This window comes from Danio rerio, chromosome 14, assembly GCF_052040795.2.
Source record: "Danio rerio strain M-AB ecotype USA chromosome 14, GRCz13ab, whole genome shotgun sequence".
Lineage (NCBI taxonomy): Eukaryota > Metazoa > Chordata > Actinopteri > Cypriniformes > Danionidae > Danio > Danio rerio.
In genome coordinates this window covers 29,955,011-29,976,819 of record NC_141034.1, presented here as the reverse complement: position 1 = coordinate 29,976,819, position 21,809 = coordinate 29,955,011, and the positions used below count along the sequence as shown (strand labels likewise).

Below are 21,809 nucleotides of genomic sequence, written 5' to 3'. Positions count from 1 at the left end.
TATTTTACAGACGTATGTCTCTATCCACTATTTCTTATACATTATATTATATCAAACTACATAAATGTCAGTAAAAGTCACTTTGTTAAATTGTAGAGTTGAATTTTCAACATTAAAAGCAGACAGAGCAGAGGCCAAGATCCCATAATGCACTTCACAACCGTAAATAAACAGAAAACACTTGTGAATCACAAAGTACAGAAACTGTTAATTAACAGATTTTTTAAAACATTTTTTTATTATTATTATTTTTACAGTGTATGGTGCAACTTCCTGCATAAAGTTAATACATAACATAACCCCCAACAAACCAGATCCATCACAAACTCCAAACAACAAATCTATTTCCTGCTGCTCCTAATTTTCAAAATCCTTCAGTCAGACAAAGATTCCCCAGCAGAAATACACTATAATTTGGCAAATCTGAGAATCAATAGTAAATAACAGAAATGGGTAATGTCAGGAAGGGCTTGTGCTGGAAGCGTCTCTCTGCTGACTGCTGAATCTACTTGAAGGCGGCTTTAAATCACTACACTCTTCATCTGCTGGTGCCAGCCAGTACAACATCCATCTCTGCAGCACTGAATAAATCCTCTCCATCTGGCTGAAAGGATCAGGGCATACTTACAGCTCTCCAGCTGCATTATACAGGTCTGCACATCCATAGGGAAATTCTTCAGGTCCATGGGGCAGGCCAGAACCAGTGTTATTCTGAGAAACAACAACAGCCGCTATCAGCAACAAACTCCACAACAGATCAAATTAGACAGCTCTTACTTTCTCAGTTTTCCACCGGTCAAGCCTTTCAAATGTTTGAAGGAACAGTTCAGTGTTGTTTTAATGCTGCTGGTAATACTTTACATTAAGGTCCTGTATTTAAACATTGATACATGCATTTGCTAACATGAACGATGATAAGCAATTCATATAATTGGTACCGCTTTACATTAAGTGGCCTTAACTTTAATGTACTTAAATCAAAATATAATATAAAATGTACTTAATGTGTTTACAATGTATTGCAGATCACTTTTGAGTTGGAATATGGGTATAGTTAGGAAAAGTTTTGGTGGTATGAGTAAGGTTAAGGTGTAAGGCATGGTCAACAGTGTAATTATAAATGTACTAAGAGAAATTAATTACAGATGCCATACATGCAGGCGTTTAAACAAGCATATTTAAAACATATATTTACACAATAAGCACATTGTAATAAATTACTTATTTCGTTCTACGATGTAAACCCAACAGTCAACTTTGGCGCAGTTAGCTAAATTATTTTACTAAGTACTTAAATGTACTGTAATAAGAACACTTTAAAAAAAATGTGTAACATTTTTGAAAAATATCACTGTTGTGCAATATCTCTTTTTTGTAGCAGTTCATAGTGCTTTAGCTGTTACAAATGTGATTTCTAATTGTATAGTAGATATATTAAATAACCACTGTATGGTTTATGTTTATATGTGATAACCAATTGAATCTTATGGTAAAGTGTTACTTTTATGGCATTTGCTGAAATGTAGAATGAAATGACCTTTTATTTTAATTTACTAATTTGTAATTTGATTATTTTCTTAGAAATTATACTTAGTTTTAAATTATATTTCATAATTCATTATCATAATGTTATCAGTTCATTGAGTTGTTTTCATCAAATATTTTAATTTAACTTCTTTAATTCATTTGGGTAACACTTCATTTGAGTATTAGTAGACTGTCTGCTTAATATCTGTTGATACTGCTCCTTCAACAGACATTTATCGTACTATAAGAAAATTTGCATGTATATTAGTTGGGATGTAGATGCAATGTAACTTAATTTCAATAAATGGATTATCAAAATAAAGTGTGACCTTTATGTTTATTTATTCATTTGTGCTTAACTTTAGTGATTTTAATACTTAAAAAATAAATTAAACAAAAAAATTGAATTTGAGTTTTTTTTTTCATGTAATTAAAAATGTAATAGTTTTTTAGATTTAGTTAACTAGTTAAATTGACTTATTATTTACTTGCTGTCACTAATCTGTTGCAAAGTGAATCTGATTTTCTCAGATATTATCCACCCTCACCGCAGCTCTCAAATCAAATATGGTGCTGGTCGTTTTGGTTTTTACGAGACACCTGGTTATGAGACACTGGAGAACCAATAATGTCTGATGTTATTGATGTCAAACCTGGAGCACAGGTGTCACATTTGATTTGAGATCTGCAGCTGAGGTTATCTGTGAAGATTATCAGCAATTATCTTCAATTTCATTTTGCTCATCACTTTATATCACTAAAAGTAAAGTGCAGAGGTTGAACAAACCATTCTTTCAGTTCTGTTTGACAGCTTGTAGTCACTATACATTGTTATCATATGGAAGTTACAGCATACAGTATTGAAGGCATGAAGATGAGTAAACATTTCAAGATTTTATATTTGATTATTCATTTGAATGGAAATCCATTTAAGAAATGCAACCTAACTCTATTACATATGTGATTATTAACTCCTCCTCATATGATCCTGAGGCTAGATACAGAAATAGCCAGGAGCTCTGATTCAATACTCCCTCAAGGCTGTAATCACATCTCTATCACAGGATAGCGGTAATAGTGGTTATTTACCTGAAATGTTCAATTTAACTGTGCACTGCGGCTGGTGCAATTTAGAGGGAGTTCACAGCTAAGACCAAACTGATCTGAAAGGTTCATTTTATGGTGTCAAGTTAAGAGATCAGGCTTTCCAATCCACCTAGCTATTCACTACAACCCCAGCCCTCCTTAATGCTGCAATGATAAGACGTAAAGGGAATTTGGAAACGTGCTGAGAAGATTACATATGGTTGTTTGTCTTTTGCTTAAAGACATTTCATTTTTTGATGGTAAGAATTTTTAAATATACCAGAAAATTAAGCAGTTTAGGCAGTCTATGATTTAATTTAGAAGAGGAATGGTGAGAATTAAGGATTTGTAAAAAAATATATATTATTACAGCTTAAAAAATCTAATTCCTATTATTTAAATACATATTTATTATTAATGCCTGCAAAGCTGAATTTTCAGAACCACTTCTTTAATCTCCGAAATCACATGATCCTTTAGAAACCAATTGGTTCTTAAAAGTGCAATAGGTGATTGTTTCAGTAACATTTTTTGTAGTGCTGGTTGAAATTATATTGCAGTGTGAAGAGACTGACTAAATAAATTAACTTCATGTATTTATATGTATTTTTATATGCTGGGTAGGGCATAAGACTAAAAAATGTTCATCCAATTAAAATTTGTCAGGCCAATAATTCTCATTATTCTGATAAGTAGCCCAAACTGTCTGTCAACAAATGTAGATTTGTACATCTGAGCAGCCGTTTGTGCAGAGTTGCAATTTGCACGTGCACAGAGGTAAAAACAAATGCTGAATAAAAATGTTTTAAATCCTTAATCAATATTGGAGTTAAGGTCATTGAACACTAAATCCGAAATTTTCATACGTAACTTTCGCACATTAAAAAATTAATTCGACCTCACGTTGTGTGGATCATACTGACACACTGCCTCAGAAACTTTATTTCATAAGGAACCTTTTACAGCATCGATGATGTAGATTTTTATTTAGTTTAACAACAAAACATAAGTATATAGCGCTATTCCGCCTAGCCTGCTTTACTTATCTGATGTCAGTTTTATATTAACATTACATTGGTTAATTTTTTAACATTGACAACCTGTGACACGCTCCCTATATTGTTCACCATGCTACTTTGAATATTCGGTCTGAAATGGCATGTAAGTATGGCTTAGTAGTAAGTGTAATTCCTGCACGCCAAATCACTAAGGATACAGTAGTCGCTTTAGGACAAAGCGTGTGAGAGAGTGAGACCAGCGATCCTTGCATGCATGAAATATTGCACATTATGGAAAGTTTTGCTTGCTAACTGTAAACGTGCTAGATATAATACAGTTTTTCATTCAGTAGTATTATAAAGTACTATAAAGTCACACATTGATTTTAAAACATTGATTTTAACTCATATTGCTGTTCATGGTACTGCTCCTGATTATATATGTCATCTTATATCTACCTCCTCTTCCTCTCGTAATCTACGTTCCGCTTCGGGGCGCACCTTGTTTCAGCCTCATTGCAAACTTAGCACCATGGGAGATAGGGCCTTCTCTTATCGTGCAGCTAAATACTCTTCCCATAAACATCAGGAACGCCAGTTCCCTGGACTGTTTTAAAATTTACCTTTTTATTATTGCTTATAACTTATGAGGCTTTCTTTTTTTGTATTTTGTATTATTATTATTATCATTCTTACTTTGTGTATTTCATGTTCTACTGTGTTTTGATGCTCTTATTAGTGCTTTAAATCTAAGAAAAGCGCAATATAAATTAAATGTAATATTATTATTATTATTATTAATAATATTATAAAGGTTTCTATCTGGCAAATGACATGATCTATAGAGTTGTCTACTGTCATCTTTACTGTGTGCGTTCATGATATCAGAAGGCGTGGCTTTAGACGGCAGGGGTGGGACTGTGTTTCAAAGATGTTATGCTAACTAGTTAGCTTTTTGGCAGATAACTCACTGCACCTTTAAGAAAAATTTCTTCCTATTATTATTATCATCAATATGAAAAACAATTGTACTGCTTAAGAATTTAGTTTGTTTTAGTCTGTGACAGGTTGTTTTGATCAACATGAAGTTTAAAAGGCCAGAATATGAAATTAAATGTTTAATGTAACAATATAGATACATGTGAACAGAGCCACATATAATTAATGTCTCCTAGCTGAATGAAAATATTCATACAAAACTGTATAAATCAGTGTTGAAGTATTTTGGATTACATGTAATGATAAGCAAGTTATTTTTTAACAATTCATTAACCACATGTTTCGGCTAAAACATATGTTGATTATTTTGTATGCTATATTTGACTTTTTTTGCTAATTGTTGATAATAAATATAAATATTAATACAATTATAAAGGGATTACTTGTTTCCCTTACAGTCCAAACACAGGCGCTATAGGTCAATTGAATAAGCTAAATTGGCCGTAGTGTATGTGTGTGAATGCAAGAGTGTAAGGGTGTTTCCCAGTGCTGAGTTGTGGCTGGAAGGGCATCCGCTGTGTAATAACATATGCTGGATAAGTTGGCAGTTCATTCTGCTGTTTGATCAATGCCTGATTAATAAAGGGACTAAGCCTAAAAGAAAATGAATGAATGAATGGATTATTATTTGTATGTGGAAATTTTTATAATACACTGCTTTAGTGGAAGGTTCCATTGACAACTAACCCTCTATACTAAGCCATGTTTTCTCAAAAGGTCAGTGTGTATTTAAAACTGTGTGTCATTTTTTTTCAAAGGGCAAACCGAAATAAATCCACTCTCAAAAATATAGACAGCAGTAAACATCGACGTGACAACAAGCCGCAGTCTACCTTTACAAGCACATGTACACACACCATATAATGCAGTATCGACAAAATTGAATTAAGAATTGTCCTCTCACCTTATACTGTATAAAACGTTCCCGTTTTTGGAGATCCTCAAGAGCTTGTTATCAGTGGTCACCTCGTGGAAATTGGCTCCCTTTTCGTTGGCAAAGAACAGATCAGGTTTCCAAATGGAGTCCAACATAGAGGGATCGAGGTCAAGGGAGTCATCGGGATATTCGCTGTAGGCCAGCCGAGGGTCATTCCACTGCTGTCTCAGGAAAATGTTCACTCTGTAATCCTGTGGCGCACAAAGACAGCCATGTCAACAGATCAGAGGTGAGATGGAAAAAAAGACCTAACATCAGCTTAAGAATCCTGTGAAAGCTTTTATTTTTTGATAGCATGTCTAAACATAGCGCAGGCTAATTTGGAGGCATTTCAGTGTATATCTTGCTTGAGGAAATTGTTTTTTTTTTTTGCAGGCAAACCGGTGAGATGGCCAGCGGGTAAAAGCAGGCAACAAAAAGCGGTGGCATTTCGCCCCAACACACTGCCATAATTGTCAATTCTCCTCCAAAACAGGCATGCAGTTCTATCATTTCAGGGAGACCATTAAACTGTCTGGCCAGTAATGTACCTTGGGATGATCGGCAGAAAATATAGTGGACGACCTTTGCAATGGCAAACAGCTTCTACATGCAAGGACATTTCAGGGCAATTATCCTAATGTAAGGTGACCGGTTCATCCCCAGAATTTCCAAATATTTTGATGGAAGAGAATCATCTGTCTCAGGTTATTAGATTTGCCTTTCAGAGAAAGCGCAGCCACCGAGGCACAGGGAAAAGAACAAGTCCCATCGATTTTACTTTGTCAATATTTCTCCTTTATGATAAACAGCCCACGGTCACTGTAGACGCAAAATGAACCCCACCAAAAACAACAGAGCCATACATTGCGGCTTCATTACCGGTAGCATTATCTCCCAATTACTCAGGTGTTATGTAAACACATCTGTTCTCTTTAGCAAACACGCATTTAGCGTCCCGGAAACCTTGCATATATATGATGAAATTAGTGAAACCTTTCGCTCTTGTCTGCTGTGATTATCCGAAATCCATTACTACAACCAAACAGGACGCCCGCAGTCAAACGCTCGCCTTGAAACGTACGGGTAGTTTCAGACTGAATGATTTTGCAAACAAGCGAGGAGTGGGCGCACATTCATCAGCGCACACACAACTTTTTTTTCTGATTTGATTTCTCTAGGCTAAGGAGAGTGATTTATGGCAACAACCCACTCATAATGCGATTCAAGCCCAAGGCCAGATCCTATCCTGACGGTGACATATTAGAAAAAGTTTGCACGGCTCTCGCGTGCCCAACTCTACTAACAAATGACGGACGCTGAAATGTACACGTTTGCTCTCTCTTGCTTCCTCGAGAAAATGAAAGAGCTGGCAAGCTAATTAAATAGCCACTCGCCTGTCCCGTGGGCCCCGTGCCTTACAAAAAGGGTAAACAATTAGGACAGTGGAAGGCCGGAGGGAATGCCAGTCTCAGTAGTGGCCGGAGTCGGTCAGATCATTACTGGAAGAAACATTGTTCTCGGCTGCCCTATAAGCACTAAAGATTTATCGATATCGCTGGCGTTACCTGCTCCTGCCCCTCCACCTTGCCGCCGCTTGCTCAGTGTGAACATGAGCATGAGCAACTCGGATCAATTCTACTGGTTATGGAGGAAAGAAAGAGTGGAAAGCACTGCGTTTGTTCTGCTTGAAGGGGTTTTGCAAGCTGCTGAGGTTTTGGAACTGCTTGGATGATGCCAAACAGGAAATCCTGGCAAAATATTACTTATTTCTATGCTCATGAAGACTCAGGAATCTATGACCTACTCCAGGTCAATAGCTGGAAGAGGGTATTTCAATATCGCAATATCTAAACATTGTGGCCATTGAGGCACACATGAACATGCAGTATAGCTTTTTAAATTATTATTATTATGTTATATTTTTTGGATGTTGTGTAACTTATGTTTTGTTTTGTCTTCTTGTTTTTTAATTATGTGATTGTGATTAATTGTGGGACCCCCTTGAAAATGAGATGGTACATCTCAAGGGGTTTATCCCAATGATTAAATATCAAATATGTTTTTGTGTGAGCTATATATCGTTGCGCTATATTGTAGCAATATTATTGATCACTTTATGCCACTGATTAAATAACTATAGTATGAGAGGACGGAAAAAAGTTTCGGCTCTATTCTAATGATCTAGGCACAAAGTCTAAAGTGCATGCCGCAAAAGCCTTAAGAGTGTGTTAGAATCCACTTTTGCTATTTTAAGGACAAAAAAAAAAATGCTCTGCGCTGCGGCGCATGGTCTAACAGGGTTGTGGTTATGCTCTTAATGGGTTATGGGTGTGTTTTGAGAATAATGTGCATTAAACCAATCAGAGTCTCATCTCCCATTCCCTTTAAGAGTTAGTTGCGTCATGCCATGGCGCATTTCCTATTGACATGGCAGACTTTGTAAGTGGAAAAACTGAACACTTCACTAGCAAGAAAACAGTTAAACAAACCATCTGCAGCGCGAGGATAAAGATTGAGCCACCTCCATTTAGCCTCTTTACTTTCTCTTTCTCTTCATATTTACTTTTTACTCCTTCACTTTCGTGAAGTAAGGAAACGGTGTTGTACGCACTCCACTGAAGACATTCATTAGTCTACATATTTAATTTAGTTTGTTAAGCGCAAAGAATTGTTTCAAAACTATTTCCAAACTCAGTTCTATTTTCCAGCAAATGAATAAATGAACAATAACAAGGAAGTGTGGTCAAACAACCGCGTTATATCCAAACATGTGTATCCACACTATTTCTACTGGTTTCTAGTGACTGTAAACTGTTAAATATTATAGAAGGGAGACAGCTGGAGAGCCATGTATTTTTGGTCAATGAGCCACATGTGGCTTGTGAGCCACAGGTTCCATACCTCTGGTCTAATAAAAAAAATAAAAAAAGTAAAATATGTTTATTAGTTTACTTTAAAATATGTTTAAACGGATTGCAAAATTCATGATTCTGATCACATTTAATTTTTTTTTGCCACAGAATCAGATTTTTAAAAAATGTTGATTTTTAGATTTTTAAAAAATACAAAAAAGAGAAGACAATTATAATTTGCTCTCTAAATAAATAAAATGCTAAAATAAATGTTTTAATTATGAATAATTACCATATATAACCACAATAGTTGATTGTTGTTCTTTATTCTTATTACTAAAAGCAGTCAAACAAATATAAGTAAAACTAAAACACTAATTAGTTACTCCCTCTTTTCTCTTAACATCAAAAATCCAAACTAATGTTATATGTCTGATTTCCCCCAAACTGTATGCATTTATGTAATACAGAACATAACCAACTGTGTTTACGTGAATACAGATATTATGGAATAATTCTGTGTGTATCTGACAGATAAAATGATCGTGTGCCATCAGGTATCTGTCTCTGCAGGCTGCACACACTTCAACTGTGTATCAGTGCAAGAAACATATTGAAATCATTTTGTGAATACTGAGCTTGGTTTACAAACAGGCATGTCTTGCATTCATTCATTCATTCATTCTCATTTCGGCTTAGTCCTTTAATTAATCTGGGCTTACCACAGCGAAATGAAACACTAACTTATCCAGCATATGTTTTACGCAGTGGATGCCAATCCAGCTGAAACCCATCTCTGGGAAACATCCATACACAGTCATTCACACTATAGACAATTTAGCCTACCCAATTCACCTGTACCGAATGGTCTATGAACATGCAAACTCCACACAGAAACGCCAACTGACCCAGCCAAGGCTCGAACCAGTGACCTTCTTGCTGTGAGGCGACAGCACTACCTACTGCGCCACCGCGTCGCCCGTCTTGTGCCTTATTTTCTAATTTATTCTCTTTTTGTAAAAACTAACACAATAGACCCAAAAAAGGACAAAGAAATTGGTAATAATTAAATCACTTTGGAAGAAAAGCAATTGCTTAGCAATTAATCCACAGATCACATGCTGAATCATAGTGATCCAAATGAATTAAGATCAGCCACGGTCTACCTATACTGAAATGATTTACCTATCCTGGGATGGCATTTCAAAAGTAGTTAAAGATATAAATAAATAAAGTATTTATTTAGTAGTAAATGGACATATAGAGTGGTTTATGGCTTGTTACAAGTTATATACTGAGAACATGGTTATATCGTTAATAAGTGGGGTTGTTTAGGGCTTACTCTTACAAACTGAATGAAGACATCAACAAAACTCTAATGCTTTATTTATTGTCTTCTCATTATCTGGGGCTATATAATCTGTTTATGTGGTGGAGGAGCTTCCCATTCTTCCGATACAAAGGCAGAAGATGACAGAGGATGCGAAATCAGCTAAAATGGTGAGGATGATGATAATTTTTTATGTAAATAATGCATCATGACACCTCAATGATTGAGATCATGTCAATATTATGCTATTATAAACACTAAAATGCTGTGTTGTTTTAAAATGCTGCGTTGTGTAAAATATGGATCAACCCAACAGTTAGATTCATTTATTATATTTTAACCCAATCTTTGGGTTGATGCACACTTTATCCAAATTTACATACAAAACAATACAGCATTTTTAGAGTATCAATCAATAATTTGTTAAATGTTAAAGTCTGGAACAAACAGAAAGTTAACAGAACATGCAAAACACTATTTCTTACTATGTCTAACTCAAAATATGGTAATCACTTTTATTACAAAAAAAGGTATGAGATTAGATCATTGTTCTCAGACTACCGGATCCCAATCATCTTTTTTTTCCCCTTCACAAAAAATGTACCACCAACAGTCAGACTATGTGTACACCTATTGATTGTCTTCTATGTATTACTGTCAACATTGCGAACTGTATATTGTTTTGTTTTTTGGGAGTATGCTGTATTTTGCACTGTCTGTATTTTGCTCTATCTGGAGCCAGAACTTAAGCTTTTCACTCATCATAGTACACATGCTGCTGCTGATGTGACAATGAAAGTGATTTGATTTTGATTTGATGTATGGAGTATCATTGCACCACTTGTCATTACACAATGACTATACTCACCATTGTTGTTTCAGCAATGGATCCAAAACTGTTAATAAAAATGTTGCATGTTACGTTCACAGGTGGACCTGGGGGAGAGGAAAAGATAGAGAAAACAACAACAAAAACATGTAAGTCACCTGACACCGAAACAAATGTTTACTGTAATTTGTAATCCTAGTAAAACTTGCATATACTAATTGAAGAAAATTTTTATAAAAAAAAACTTAATATCACAAAATACTAACAATATAAATACTATCTAAAACTTACCTTCTTACTCCTAAATAAGCACATTGTCATTGACAAAAAAAACAACTTCTTTTTAAGACCTATGCATAGCTTTAGCTTTCAAAACAAAGATATTGTTAAGAGTAAAATGATTTATCAGACTAAGCAACACAAAAAAGGCAGGAAAAGGAAGACAGTCATCTATGAACACATGCACATTAACTGTGCAGTTATCAAAACTGAACAACCTTTAAAAGGGAAGCCACTGTGTTCTAGAAATATTAGAAGCGAATCTCTTTGCTCGTGCACAATGAGAACCTCAGTTAAACGAAAACCTAGTCCAAGAGAGAGATGTGCACGACTAAACAGAAACCATACTTCTGCTGTTACAAACACACACACACACACACACACACACACACACACACACACACACACACACACACACACACACACACACACACACTAGCGATCCATCACATATGGCTCTGTAAACAGAGAGGGGAATATTCTGAGTGACACGATGCTCACGGCCTCGTAAAGACCCTGTCAGGCTGCTCCAAACTTCTGATTTGTTCAGATTCAGAGCTGCTGAACAGCACAGAGAAGCCCTGAACCCCATTTCTCTGCCTGCTGACATGCACATGCAGCATCCTAAGATGCTGAATGAGTCGATTACCGGAAAGAAACATATTGCAATCTGCAAGCTCCTGCCACATTTAGTCATTTTATAACTCGGCAAATTTCTGGAGAGTAATCTCCAAAAAAACTGTTACCTAGAAATAAATCACCTCATACATATGATTTGACAAAATTCGACATACAATTTGATAGCTTTGCACACTCTGTTTTCAGAAAGGGATAGACCTTCAGTTCAGTCAGTTCAATGCCATATATATATATATATATATATATATATATATATATATATATATATATATATATATATATATATATATATATATATATATATATATATATATATATATATATATATATATATATATATATATATATATATCACCGAGTCTATAAGGGAAACGAGTCTATAAGGGATAAAAAAACAAAACAAAACAAAACAACACAACACTCATACTGAAATAAAAAAGTAAACTGTATACACTGCGAGCCATTTTAAAGATTGCAAGCTTCTACCAAACAGTCACATTTTCATCCCTGTTGAGTAGGGATGCAAGGATTAACCGATTTCACTAGTAATAGTGATTTAATTTGTCAAGACATTTAACTGTAACGTCTTATCTACACCATGTTTCCGCATGAAACAAAACTGCTGCAACTAAAAGTTATGCCAACTGTAAACAATACACATGCACACTGGATTAAAGACAGAGGCTATTAACTACGGGCCGTTCACATATCCTGCCTTTTGCGAGCACAAGTTTGTTATTTCCAAAGGAGGCGCGTGACTGGTCTGCATATTGGCAGTGGCTCACGGGCCGCGCTCAAACTTTCCAGGCACAACTAGTTGAAAAAATGGAGCGCAACACGAGTAACGTGACAAGAACTGATTGGTCAGCTTCATACTTTGCTTGGAATATGCACATTTCTACTTTAAAATATATATATATACAAAAAGAAAAAAAAACAAGTTTTGGAATATAGTTAAAAGTGCCTTTTAGAGATAGGTTCAGTAGCCTTTGACTTCATTTGTTCTTTTTAAAAGGGATAAACATGGCTAATATGTAGCTACAGATTTATATTAGACCATAGATGCCTAAAGTAGGGCCCGCGGGCCACGTTGGCCCATTGAAACCTTTGATTTGACCATCCCAACTAAGAGGATAGTGAGAATGATGAAGAAGGTTGGAGTGGTTTTTCCACAGAGATAGTTATTTCTAATTTGACGTAATTTTTTTTGTTAGTATGAGGTCCCTTTCAACGCTGCCAGTAGCTTTAATTTGGTTGTTTTATTGCTGAACTACAAAAAAGCTAACTGAAATTAAATGTTTCCATTAAATCTTGTAAATGAATCTGATTTTTAAAAAATATAGATACTGTCATTCAACAGATAGAAGACTATGCAGGAGACATTGGTGAGCTAGCCAAGGCAAAAACTAGATAATTCTGTTATAAATGATTGTTTAGTTTTTTTTTTCTGTAATAAGTTCATTATAAAATGTAAAAAATAATACTGTATTGGTTAATATAAAGCCATAATTTCTAGTTATTTTTAAATATTATTAATTAAAATGAATCTACACATGGCATCTATATTTACCTTTGGCCCACTAGCCTTAATCAAGTTTGATTTTTGGTCCTTCATAAGAAAAAGTTTGGGCATCCCTGCATTAGATAGATACTATTTATTTATTATTTATTTATTTATTCATTCATTCATTCATTGTTCTGTCATTTATTTTCAGTGTACCATTACTACTTATGTTTAAATGCCAAAAACTTTTTTCAGTTTTCAAGTTATTATTAAGTCCAAAGAGAAATGGACTACTGTTTATTTTTTATTATTATTTTGTGCTGTGTTATTCAGTTACTGAGCAGCAAAAAATAACACTTGAAAATATCGTTTTCATGTGACTTACTAAACTAGTAGCGCTTTGAGATTAATGAATGCATAATAATCAAGAGAACCATGAAAACATGATTATTCCTGAGACTATAATCGTACAACAAGAATCTAAATCATTGCAATCCAACTGTTTAATTGCATATGATTTCAAATCTGACAATCACACATACCTTAGCATACACAACAGCTCTTGCTTCAAAAAATAGTCAGCTAGTCACCTACCTCACTGCATGCTGCCTACAAAGGCAGCTGCCCTTTAAGGGAGAATCCTTACCATAATCAAACCAATATTGTAACACCACTGATGCCATACACTTAGCATTCTGCACAGATAAGCAACTGAAAGTTACTCCAAAAGAGTCGGACAGTAGCATGTTGCTAAGCTAATTGCACAAAAAGTAGAATCAAACACAAAAAGTGGCTGAATTTTAATACAACTTCATACAAATCTGACATTTTTATGCATACTTTTTTATACTGAACGAGCAACATGAAGAGAACATTGTTTATAAATCAACACAGTATTGTCCACCATTTTGAATGTTTTTTTTTCTTCCTTGCTGCAGTGCATTATCATTAAATGTCTGCATCTGAAATTCTGTTCTTTTGGATTATAGTAAATGTGCTATTGAGCATAAAGTGGTCAATAAGATGTAATTCACTGTCATGTGACCTACTGTACAGCTCCTGTTGGCCCAGTTGATACACACTTCAAAAACTCACCGGTGTACTGTCTGCCCACTGTTTTATCAATACTTCTAAAACATCCAGACATACTACTTTTACACATGCTGTCTTTCACCTACTGTATATCATAATTCAGTTGCCTACCTTTTCAACCACCCTTTTCCTTCATAGGCAGCTTGCACTTGGTTTGGAACTGACTCAAATTCTAGCACATTATCAGGCAGTTCCTATTGGAGTCTCTATACAGTGTCAGGCCCCACAGTTTCTTGCTCTTGGCTTATTTCTTCCACTGGGTATTATACCGGCTGTAATCATTTGTCTGTTCTTGGCTTTCCTTGCCGTATGTGACGCAGCGCAGAGGAAATCTAATGTCCTCACCCCCACTGCAGTTCATTTTTGAGCCCAGCCTCCAATAAGAAGAGGAGAGAGAGAAAGACAGAGCTCATTAACTGTCAGGAAAGGGTGAGTCATCGCCAAGAATGATTTGCTTTGCCATGTTTTTGCCAAACAATCTGCGCCCTGCTCTCCTAAGAGCAACTCACTGCAGAGGGAAGCAACCGCCAGCGAAGGGACGTTCAGGTTATTTATACTTTCTTCTCAGCTGTCTTTCCCAGTGAATCAGACCTTAATTTCTGAGCCGTGCCTCCACCCTCGTCTCATAGAGGTGATGGTAGTTTGGAAGCCTCACACGTTTCACTGCGCTTCTCTTTATTACCCCCACACAAACAGGACATGCGAGTCGCAAAGATCAGTCTGGTCTTTCCTAGAAACAAGCTCATCAGAGAAAGTGAGTGCGGATCGTTTTTCCGCTACACTATTGACGTTGTGCAATTACGTATTTACGAAGAAAAATCTAGACATTCAGAGAGTCGTTATTGTGATTAATTTCATGCATAAACTGAACAATCGTTAATCAAATGTCCCTCGGGTAAGTATAACCTCCTTAGAAAACTCATAAATTACACGTTTGCCAGTGAGCTGAGAGACCAATTACTCTTTCATAAACCAACAACCACATCTCGTCTTTACAGTTACCAGTTTACAGTCTCTCATTAACAAAGGTCCAAGTCTAAACTGATCAATACTAGAGTCCATCTCCTTACCCGGCAGCAACCGGAGAGTGATATGTCCTCAAAAGCCATTAGTCTGTTTTACACCGGTCAGTTGGTGTGAAAATGGTGCAAGAGATGTTGTACCCAGAGGACACTCTCAATGCGGGAGCAAAAACAGATTTATTGCAAACAACGAGCACTTAAGATGTCTCCCAGGTAAGTGGACCACCACAAATGAAAGTGTCTGATATAAATAAAGAAAGCTTAATGATATTGCTCATGTTAAAAATCGAGCTGCTCTCAGCAGAAATACAATGGCACTGAGACATTAAATATTTATATGGCTTCGGCTGTAGGTCTTGGCAAGGCAGTTTTCAGCTGGACCGAGATCCGCTGGTGACAAAGGGACAGCAAAGTGCCCTACCAGGATTTCTGTGTTAGCGCCACTGCTTTCATCACACCTCACTGAATCAACACTGGGGCAAATGTCAAGGGCTTCCTCTTACTCCTCGTGCACTGACATATGGGCTGATGCTGAGGAAATCTATTGGCATGGGGCAATTTTCAATTTGCGCTGCTCTAGTTACACTGATAAAAAAAAGCTGTTAAGCTCCAGTAAAGGAGCCGAGGATCTTTCGGAAGAGTGAAACTGGAAAACACAAATAAATCAAGCGGCTACAAAATCCAAAATCCATTACTGCTGAGATTTTACTGTTTGATGTGGTGAGAAAAAAAAAAATATATAAATATAAATTACAGCATACTGTATAAATACTATAAATAATGCATATTTAAAATACAAATTTGATTTTAAATGCCAAAATACTACAAAAAAAGGAGAAAATATAAACAGCTAAAATACTACCATTGAAAACTGATTTAAACATCTTGGCTAAAACAAGGGTAAACTTGGGCTGTCTGTGAAAATCTAATAGATGTCAGAGAATAGGCCAAAACTAGACTAGTCATCAAAAAAACAGAAATGAATGACTACACATATATAGTTTGTCTAATCTGTCTATTTGATGACTAGTTTAGTTTTGGGCTATTTTACTTCAGCCTCTATATCCAAATTCCTGAAAACAAAGAAGGTCAAGGTGCTCCAGGATTGGCCAGCCCAGTCACCAGTAATGAATATTATTGAGTATGTCTAGGGTAAGATGAAGGAGGAGGCATTAATAATAATAATAATAATACCTTTTATTTTTAGGCGCCTTTCAAAGCACTCAAGGACACCTTACAGCAGATTACAAGTACATCATAAAAATACAAGCAGTAAAAAATGACAATCAGCATAAAATTAAACCAGCAAATAATTAAAAGCTATCCTAAACAAAAACGTCTTTATCTGAGATTTAAAATTGGAAATAGAGTCCATCTGGCGAATGTGCAAAGGCAGGGAATTCCATAGCTTTGGTGCTGTACAACTAAAAGCCCTGCCACCAAATTACTTCATCTTAAAGTGTGGGACAGATAACAGTTCAGCAGAAGATGATCTCAGTGAGCGTGAAGGAGTGTACAAATGAAGAAAATCAGAAAGATAGTGGGGGGCCAGGTTGTAAAGGGCTTTGTATGTTAAGAGGAGGATTTTGTATTATATACGATAGTGAACAGGAAGCCAGTGCAGGTGAAAGAGAATTGGAGTTATGTGATCAGAAGTACGCGAGCAGGTAACTATCCTAGACGCTGAATTCTTAATCAACTGTAGTCTATGAAGTTGTTTATCAGGAATGCCAGAGAGAAGCGAGTTACAGTAATCAATCCGTGATGTAACCAAAGCATTAACAAAGCACTTCAGTACTTTGTTGAGGTTTGGTAAAATAATCTAGAGGCTTTTACCTTTCATATAAGCCACTTCTGATACCAAATGATTAACTAGAAATCAAGTTATTATAAATGAGCTGAGCATCTTTTGCAATAGTGAAAGGGGATAACACAAATAAACCAAGCGGCTACATAATTTAAAATCCATTACTGCTGAGATTTTACTCATTAGTGTGGTGAGAAAAAAAGAAACATAATAAAAAATATAGAATACTGTATTTAATACTATAAATAATGTCTATTTAAAATAGGAATAGGATTTAGATTTTTGCTAAAATGCTATAAAAAAAGAGAAAATATAAACAGCTAAAAATACTACCATAAAAAAACTGATTACCCAGCAAGCATTTTTTTTTTGTTTTTAAAAGATGTCTAATAAATGTCTAATAGACGTCTAAACATAGTCGTCTTGGCTAAAACAAGGCTACATTTGAGCTGCCAGTGAAAATCTAGTAGACATCTAAGAATAGGCCAAAACTAGACTAGTCATCAAATAAACAGAAATTAATGACTTCACATACCGTATATTTCTGTCTAATCTGTCTATTTGAGTACTAGTGACAGCCCAGGTTTAGCCTTGTTTTAGCCAAGCTGTCTATGTTTCCATGTCTATTAGACACCCATTAAAGACAAAATTGTTTGCTTGGTAGCCTAAAATAGAGTAAAATTAAACACAGAGTAGAATTGAAGATTGCTTCTGATACTTTTCAGCTCCTTTTTTTGGCATAGTTTAATTTATATCATACACAGTATAATTACTTTAGTTTATATTTCATTTTATAAAATATATAAAACATTATAGAATAGTAAAATAATTCAGAACACTATTATAATGCTACAAAAACGGTACACAACTACACTACCTTACCAATGATCTTGTTGTCAATCCCAGTTCTAAGAGTAACAATTAATAACTTGACTTCTAGTTGATCATTTAAGGTAGATTTTTCCAACAAATCATCTGTTGAACAGTATCCCATTCATCACAAATACTGCAGAAGACCTAATGGAACCTGCTTGGACAAAGATTCTCATAGAAATCAGTCAGGTTTGGTGAGAAAAAAAATAATGGATTGGGGTTACATTCAGTATGGAGGCGTGCAAGAGATCTGCAGAGTAGATTGCAACATCAACAGCCTGGGGTATCAAGACATTTGTGCTGCCCATTACATTACAAACCACAGGAGAGGGCAAATTCTTCAGCAGGATAGCACTATTTTTATACTTCAGCCTCCATATCCAAGTTCTAGGATTGGCCAGCCCAGTTACCGGACATGAACATTATTGAGCAAGTCTAGGGTAAGATGAGACGGAGGCATTGAAGATGAAGCCAAAGATTCTTGATTAACTCTGGGAGTCCAGCAAGCATGCTTTCTTTGCCATTACAGATGACTTTATTAATAATAATTAAAAATCAATGCATGATCATGTTGTATTTTGGTAAAATAAGCATAATCTAGAGGTCTTTGCCTTTATAAAAGCCACTTTCGATACCAAATGATCAACTAGAAGTCAAGTTATTATTTGTTGTTCTTAAAACCTGGATAGGCGACAAGACTTATGTCAGGTAGTGTACGCTATAACACATCAAAAATAGAATCCAGTCAAGAATAATAGAAAATAAATAAAATACTACTTAGAATACAAAGACAAAAAATAGGTTCTGAATGTGTTGGCAAAAATAAAAAATACATTGAAACCCCTGCAAAAAAATACACAACCATGGTACACAACACAAAGAGTATCAACACGCATCCCTGCCTGAAACACCATTACACATTCCACGCGTTTCTCTACTTAAAACAACCCACTCCAACAAAACCAAATCCAGATTGAGCAGCAGTCACAGCCATCCATCACTCCAGGTTGGGTTCAGCTGGAGGCGACCCTAACCATTAAGGGGATTGTATTAAAATTCATAAGAGTCGGACAGCGACGGCTCAGACGCGTAGAGATGCCCGCGCAGTGACAGCCGCTTTCAGAGAGACCGTCTGAGTTAGCATTGTCACATGCCTATAAGTAATGACACACTGCTAAATTACCAGGATCTCTTCCTGCCCCTGAGGCTAGAATCACTGATAGGGGAAACATGACAGCCTTGGAGGAGGAAGGCTAGAGAGACACATAAATCAATAGGAGGGCTGTGGCACTGAGTCCTGAATAGAGAATGAGTCGACAACAGTTTGATTACACTGGATTACCTGGGTAGCTTCGGCCGAGCGGGTCCTGAGATAAAATGGTCAATATTGCAGCAAAATTGATTCACGCTGAGGCTAACTGATGGTTTTAATGATACCAGAGAGTCTGTCAATTGTTTCATTATACGCTGCAGCCTGGCGTATGAAATAATGAGATTAGAGATAAGGAGGAAATTAGACTGATATGATGAATCTCTACTACACTGACTGGCGTGATGGGATTGAAGCTCTTGACTGTCCAGTCCAGATTTCATTGTTCATTGCAACGAAATGCTATTAGAGTTATTTAGATGTTTCAGTTAACAGCGTTGGGTGAATAACTGGTAAAAGTGATAATGCTACTAACTAAGAGCAAAAATAATTTAGCAATTTTTAAAATAATCATATTTTTCCTATTAAAAGTATGTATTTAAACTGTATAGTTATGAGAAACTATTTATCTAGAACCCTATGTCTTTAGTGATGTATGAAATGAAGACAGAATCATAGAATTATAAAAATGTCATTAGCTGTAAACATTTTGGAAGAATCGATCAAAAAGAAAAGCTGTAGACTCATCAAATTGAAAGAAGTGTCATGTTTATTTTTAACCACTAATACCAAACTGAGAAAACAATGAAAATGTTTGCATATAAAGAAATGTTAAGCACTGTAGAGAGTCATTAGGTGGAAAAAAAGTTTTAAAAGGTTACAAAAAGTTAACGGTGCTGTATGTATGTTTTTGACTCTATTAAAATATATAAGAATACCATAATGTTGGCAGATTTAGATACCATTATTGTTATCTAAAAAACAATGCTAAAGTCAGATATTCTGCTCAGAAAATGTGTGTTACATGCCGGAATGTTTGTCTTTGTTTTGGTCATTTGACCTACCCAATGCCAGTTTAGCCAATTATATTTCAGCACCTGCTTTGATGCTCTTAAAGCATGCGCCCATGACTGAAATGTGAAACCTGGTGGACAGTAGCAGACTCCTAAATGAGACGCAGATTTAGAGTTCCACATCAGATGGTTATTATTTAGCGAATAATATAAAAATCACAAACGTAAACATTAGGTGAGCAGGTTACATTGTCACCCCATGTCCTAACAACACGCTACATGGCGAGATTTGCAGTGAGAAACAATTTGGATGCTTGCACCAGACGAAATATGACAGAAATTTAAATACAGCCATTTTTAAGCACCGAATATATGTGCACTTACTGCACTACAACAAAATGGTAAGGTTTATAACCTAATTATTACATATTAAACCTTTAACATTACTAAATGTAAATGCTGAATTACTGATATGTGTTGGCTTGTCACAGTTCGAAAAATTCAATTTCAAACGGTTTATTTTATTTTTCAAGATCTGAGGCGAACTATTTGCTGCTGCTTTCAGCAGTATATAATTCAGCAATAAATGCCATGTAAAATGGCATTCAAACTCACTTTATTAGCATTTGCCGCTGAATAAAGCACATGAGGTGTACCTGAGGTGATTGTTGTTAGTTTTCTGTTGTTCAGTTGCAAGAAAGAGAAGACATTTCTAATATATCAATTCAAGCTGTTGATTAGAACAAAAACTCTGTGTAATACAAAAAACATTCCTTTCGTTGCTTTTACGGTTGTTGTTGCTTCAATCTGGCAACCTACTCTTGCATGTTTGAATCAAGGAGGCAATACCTAATTCAACCACTGGGTGTCAAACTTACATACTGCAAATTATCGTAAATTTATTAAGTAAATGGACTGTGCATAATTCCAAAAAAATAAGTTAAGTCAACTAAACAGCTAATAATATAGTCAACACATCACTTTTAACGCAACAGTTTTACTCACTTTTTTCAGTTAAGAAACTAATCGCGTTTTACAGTGAGTGGTAATCACCAAACATTAAATTGACAAAACACAAAAACAAACGTGTTGTTACTGGGGTTTTTTTTTTGTTCATTTTATTAAATCTTTCACTGAATTATGACTCTGTCATCAGCCATTTTATGTCCTCTTTCCTGTAGCAAAAATATATATATTTTGGCTACAAATCTGTTTAAATACTAAAAAATCCGTTGCTTTCTAAAAGTCTTACTTTTCCATTAACAAGCACTTCTATAATTGTAAAAATGCTATATATCTGTGAGATACAGAACTGCTAATTAAACACAAATAAACTAAATAATCTTTAATTACTGCTTTCCAAAATATGAAACTTCATTTATTAACATTAGGTGACCTGAAAACATTTTTTTAAGTATTTAGTCATCGTAGATGTTGTTACTTTATGCAGCAGATTAATTGCTCATAGTTAGTTAATCTGTGCTATTGTCATTAATGGACATTATTTTATTTATAGGACATTATAGATTTTTTTCCAAAAAAGTGTGACTTAACTACTTCAAATTGTGAGCTAAAATCACATGTATTAAAATACCTCATCCAACTGGAGCCCTACCTATTATGACATAATAATTATTAAAAATAAACAAAAATGTTTATCTAAATGTTAACTAAGTCATATTTAAGTCACCAAGTCTTCTGTATTCACGAAAATCAAGTCAGTGACAGATTTTAAGCAAAAATTACAGATTGTAAGCATGTCTCAAACACAATTCAACATCAGAATTATCATCAGCATTAATGACCAGGACAAATCTAAAATCTGTTCAAGTCCAACATTCCAAGTCTATACAAAATTTAGCATTTTAACCAACAGTACAGCTACACAAA

At 35.3% G+C, this 21,809-nt stretch overlaps 1 protein-coding gene across 3 annotated transcripts in view; it reads right to left on the bottom strand.

Moving 5' to 3' along the window:
• glra1 (glycine receptor, alpha 1) overlaps positions 1-21,809 on the bottom strand; it is an 89,042-nt gene that overhangs the window by 35,127 nt on the left and 32,106 nt on the right. For all 3 annotated transcript variants that reach the window (XM_087280105.1, XM_087280104.1, NM_131402.1), the window contains 3 exon segments: positions 10,580-10,647; positions 5,515-5,738; positions 629-711 (listed from right to left, as the gene is read on the bottom strand). In XM_087280105.1, coding sequence (XP_087136231.1) covers positions 629-711; positions 5,515-5,738; positions 10,580-10,647 — 375 coding nt within the window.